This window comes from Puntigrus tetrazona, chromosome 17 (genome assembly GCF_018831695.1).
Source record: "Puntigrus tetrazona isolate hp1 chromosome 17, ASM1883169v1, whole genome shotgun sequence".
In the NCBI taxonomy this organism is placed as follows: Eukaryota; Metazoa; Chordata; class Actinopteri; order Cypriniformes; family Cyprinidae; genus Puntigrus; species Puntigrus tetrazona.
The window spans coordinates 15,952,439-15,956,882 of NC_056715.1; the positions used below are offsets into that span (position 1 = coordinate 15,952,439).

General features: G+C 38.5%; 1 protein-coding gene across 1 annotated transcript in view; it reads right to left on the reverse strand.

Moving 5' to 3' along the window:
* Positions 1-143: 143 nt before the first annotated feature.
* Positions 144-4,444, reverse strand: part of LOC122362058 (cysteine-rich motor neuron 1 protein) — a 48,130-nt gene continuing 43,829 nt past the window's right edge. Inside the window, exon 17 of the mRNA XM_043263313.1 lies at positions 144-3,511. Within this exon, the coding sequence (XP_043119248.1) occupies positions 3,335-3,511 (177 nt within the window). The 3' untranslated portion in view covers positions 144-3,334. The remainder of the gene's footprint in view (positions 3,512-4,444) is intronic.

Here is a 4,444-nt window from a genome sequence, read left to right on the forward strand (position 1 = left end):
TTTTTTTTTTTTTTTTTTTTGCCTGTCTAAACAAAGCCAAAGTGACTCTTACGGGCCCCAAAACGTTCAACTGAGCAAAGCTCTGCATGTGAAAACCAAAGGGAAAAAAGACACAAAAATAAGGATAGAATGAGATGTTTGTCTTTCTTTCCGTATCATCAACGTCTGTGCTTTTTTTAATCACCACCAAACAAGAAAGGCAATGGAATGCCTGTCATCATCAGCTTGCCATATAAATCTCTTATTTTGCTCAATCATAAATACATTCATTAGGAAAATGAACTAGGAACCTTACCGATGAAGAGAAGTCATGTGTGCGTACATGCCGACACATATACATACACACATACATATATACTCACATAATATTTCAGGTCTTTTCATTTTAGCAATAATATGTACATAAATGTTCCTATAATAGCTTTGGATTTTTGAAGCCAAATTTGTTCTTAGCTAGAAAACCAGAACGCGAAGGTGCCTCAGTAATGTTTCAAAGCTTCCAGAAAAGGAGGCAGTTTCTTGAACGGTACAAATAAAGAAAACGGAAAACACTTAACCCAAAAACGGTAAAGGTTTGTTTCAGATCCCCTACCAAAAATAATTTGATCGTTTTTTTTTAGACCTAATTCGCAGAGAGCCAGCACAATTTCTGTGTAAATCGCTTGAGAATGATAAACTGGAGACGATTACTTTTCGTGCCAATTCTTCGTAGGACTATTTGCGATCATTTGGAAGACCGAATGTAATTTTCAGATTGGCGTAAATTGTTAGCAAAGACATTTGTAGATTTTTGATAACTTAAATAGAAACCATTTATAGGATTGATAGGTAAATTGCCATCAGTTTTGTATTTTGTTTTAGGCATTAATTTGTCCTTCTTCTGATCAAAAAACGAATAGTTGCGGTGCTTGATTCTGATTGGTTGAACTGCATTTGAAGCTGTTGCAAATTACTCTACGAACAAAGACCTCTTTGTTTATGCATCAGCTACTTTGGTTGCAACCACAACTGTTTCTGAGGAACTGCATTGTTTGGCGGGATATTATTTTTATTAATATCATAAATATTTTTTGCTTTATTTAGTGAAACCTTGCTATGTATATGGAATAACTGTAACAGCAATAAACCCAGTGAAACTGCGATTTACAGTGAGGTTGTAAAAGCTAACAATGCTCCTGTTATACGCTGTTCTAAATTCACCGTAAACCACGGCATCTTGGGGCGTCATTGCTTTATTTTACACACAATTAAATGTTAGAAGTAGGGGTATAACGATACACAAAAAAAAACTTTACAGGTACAGCGGGCGAAAATAAAATGTTTCCATTACCCTTCAAATTGCGCAAAACTGAACGAAAATGCGTCGATTACGCAAAAACTCCCAAATATCGCAAAAACGTTTAGACGCTCGCATGAGTTGGTTTTTCAGGCGATCCGAAAAAAGGAATAATTTGCAAAACTGCAATGGAAAGGGGTTTTTCGCATTTACAGGTCAGTCGTGTGATCGTTCTTCAACGTACTGTATAACCTCCAAGAGACACTTAGTACGTGGTCGTATTTTTCTTCGAATAAAAATTGTTACTGCCACAACAGGCTTTTACATTTATTAGTCAAAATTAATGCGCAGATTTAAAATGAATGTCAATTTGACGAATATGTGCACCGCTAGTTTATTAGCGACGTCTGATGGATATACTCACTTGCTGTTAGAATGAGCTTTCCTGCATGTGTCGATGAAAACATGTCTCAAGTGCATTCATTTGAAAGCAGGTAAACTGGCGTGGTTTGAAAAGCTTAATATAAAGCAGGTCTCATTTTTTCCCCACATAAGCTCAATCTGTGTTCTGCGTTTAATTTTCGAATGCGTTCGCAACATCAAAGTACATCGATACAAATGGAATCGTCCTACATCTCCTATATCTCCTTTGAAAATATATCGATAGACCTTAAATGCGTTCCACACACACGCACCGAACCAAAAGAATTATATGTTTGGCACGTGTACCATTACACCCCTATTAAGAAATTCTCACAAACATCCCTAAACTTTTTTACAAGTGATTTACACAAAAACCCATTCTGCTCGCTTTTCAGGAACAAGGTCTTTTGATTCTGTTTTCTTGGTAAATGTTTCTTAAAGACGCAAACAATCCTCACCGCTGGTTTTCATCCCTACAAAATGAGGTTTAAAGAATCAAAGCAAAAAAAGCAGCACTTGTAAAGCATAGCCTCAAATCCAAACCACTATCGCTATGTTCCTGCATCTCGCTTCGCAATCCTCGGATTCGTTTCAGGAAAATATATATTTGCTAGGAGTGTCAATCTGCCCTCAGTTGTGAGAGAAAGAGCAAATGGTGTTTGTATGATTAAATGTGAAAACGCTCGTACATATAAGCAGAAATACAACATAGAGACCCCACACATCCATTAACAGGAAGAACTCATGTCCACAGAGCGGTTGACTCCGCTTTCCTCCTTTTGTCTTTAAAAGAGAAAAAAAAATGGCCAAACTCACCCACAACACCGGGGAAATCACAATCTTACAGTAGCATCTTCTACAAAAATGCATCTGTTGCAACAACAGATTTTCTTTCTTCTGATTTTTTTTCCCTCTACCCATCTCTCTGCTGTGCTCCGCACACAGTCCAGCGCCTCCTCTGTCTCGGGAGGAAGTGAACGTCCCTCCTCGGCCTCTCGCCCGATCTGGGCATATCAGGTTTCGTAGACAGAGAAGCTTTGGTTCAGCGTTAAGTGTTCACACAAGCACTTGTGTCAAAAAGTTATCACTCCTAAAATAATTTCTCTCTTTTCCAACAGAAAAAGTTAGGAATGCAGGAAAAAAATATTGTTGAAAACAAACAAACAAACGAACAAAAAAAAAAAACACCCCAGTTGTCCTAATCCCAAAAACGTTCATTTGACTTCACGACTACCTTCAACTTGTGCCTGAACATCCACGAAATCTCACGCTTACACACAAAAGATGCTCAACCTACCATACCTCTGATTCACAAAAATATTCTGGAAGAGTCCTCTCCAATTTAACAATCACACTCCGTAATGGTTCAGTTACATAGGTGCTGCTTCCATCTCATGGTGAGACTTTCAGGTGTCGACGTGTGATATATTTTTTCGATTTGCTTGGAGTGACTTATGTGAATATTAGAATTGTTATTCGGTATCAGGGTCTCTTCTCTGACCACTTGGTTTGGTGGTTTTGTCCGTCTCTACAGTTTTTTTAGTAGGTGTCCATGTGCCGCAAAGGTTTGGCAGCTGAACACGGGCTCAGTCTCTCTCTTTCTCGTTCACTCACTCTCTCTCTCTCTCCTGTGTCTCACGCGGTCTGGTAGAAGTTGTCAGCTTGCAGGTTGTTGTGTTTCTGCATGCTGTAGTAACCGCTGTATCTCGAGTCAGGATCTGCAATGCGGAGCATGCGTTGGGAACTGTCCACCTGGACCTTTGTCCCCTTCTGGCAGTCCACATACACCAGCTGGTTGTTGAGACACGTGGGCTATACAGGACAAACAAAATTACAGTGAGTCTTGGGCCATGGAGAGAATTTTCTGACGCTTACGCAAATAAATGCTGGAATACACTACACAACTTTTGCCTACATTTGCGTTCCAGTTCGTGCTGGGTAACAGATTTCACAGAAAATCAAATAATAATTTTATAAAGGGCACAGGGACATTTTTTATTTGCCATGTGTCTCCTGGCAAGGAGGTGCATGTTTTTGCACAAGTTTGTGTTCAGACCGATTAAAAAGTCTGGTAGTGTGTGACCCTCATTTAGTGTATGATGCCAAATATTTCTCTGGATACTGTTTGGTATGATAAAGGTTCTATATTTAGGACTGACGCCGAGTGGTTGAACTAGCTAAAAATATTGGAGACATTTTTTTAACACGGCTCCTGCTCCTCCGACTCACACGCAGACGCAGGTTGCCAGACTGACGACAACAAAAGGAACAAGTGCACAAAATCCTACATACAGCATCTTTGATTCAAAAAGTGCCTGTATCCTTTAGGGGTGGGCAATATGATCAAAATCACATGGTACCACCATTTTGATAACACTGAAATTTCATACTAATATTAAAAAAATGAACACAGCTCATTGAAGACAAGTAAACGGTCAGCTATAAAAAAGAATATATATTTAGTCAAGACCAGTGAGAAATTTTCTTTCTTGTTGTTTGATTAACATGAATGACAGACAGCAGTAATTTTAGACTGCTGTCACTTTAAGAGTCAGTACTGTGTCCAGTACTGTTACACAAGTATTTTCCTTAAGTTTAGTTTTCCTAAATTACAATCATGGGCATTTTGACACAAATAACTCATTGTCATAATCATTGTCTTCAAGTTTGTGCACCTGTTATCATTTTTATGGTCAAAAATGCATGCAAGCACTACGTTTTTGTTTGAGTTAATGTGAATTTGTA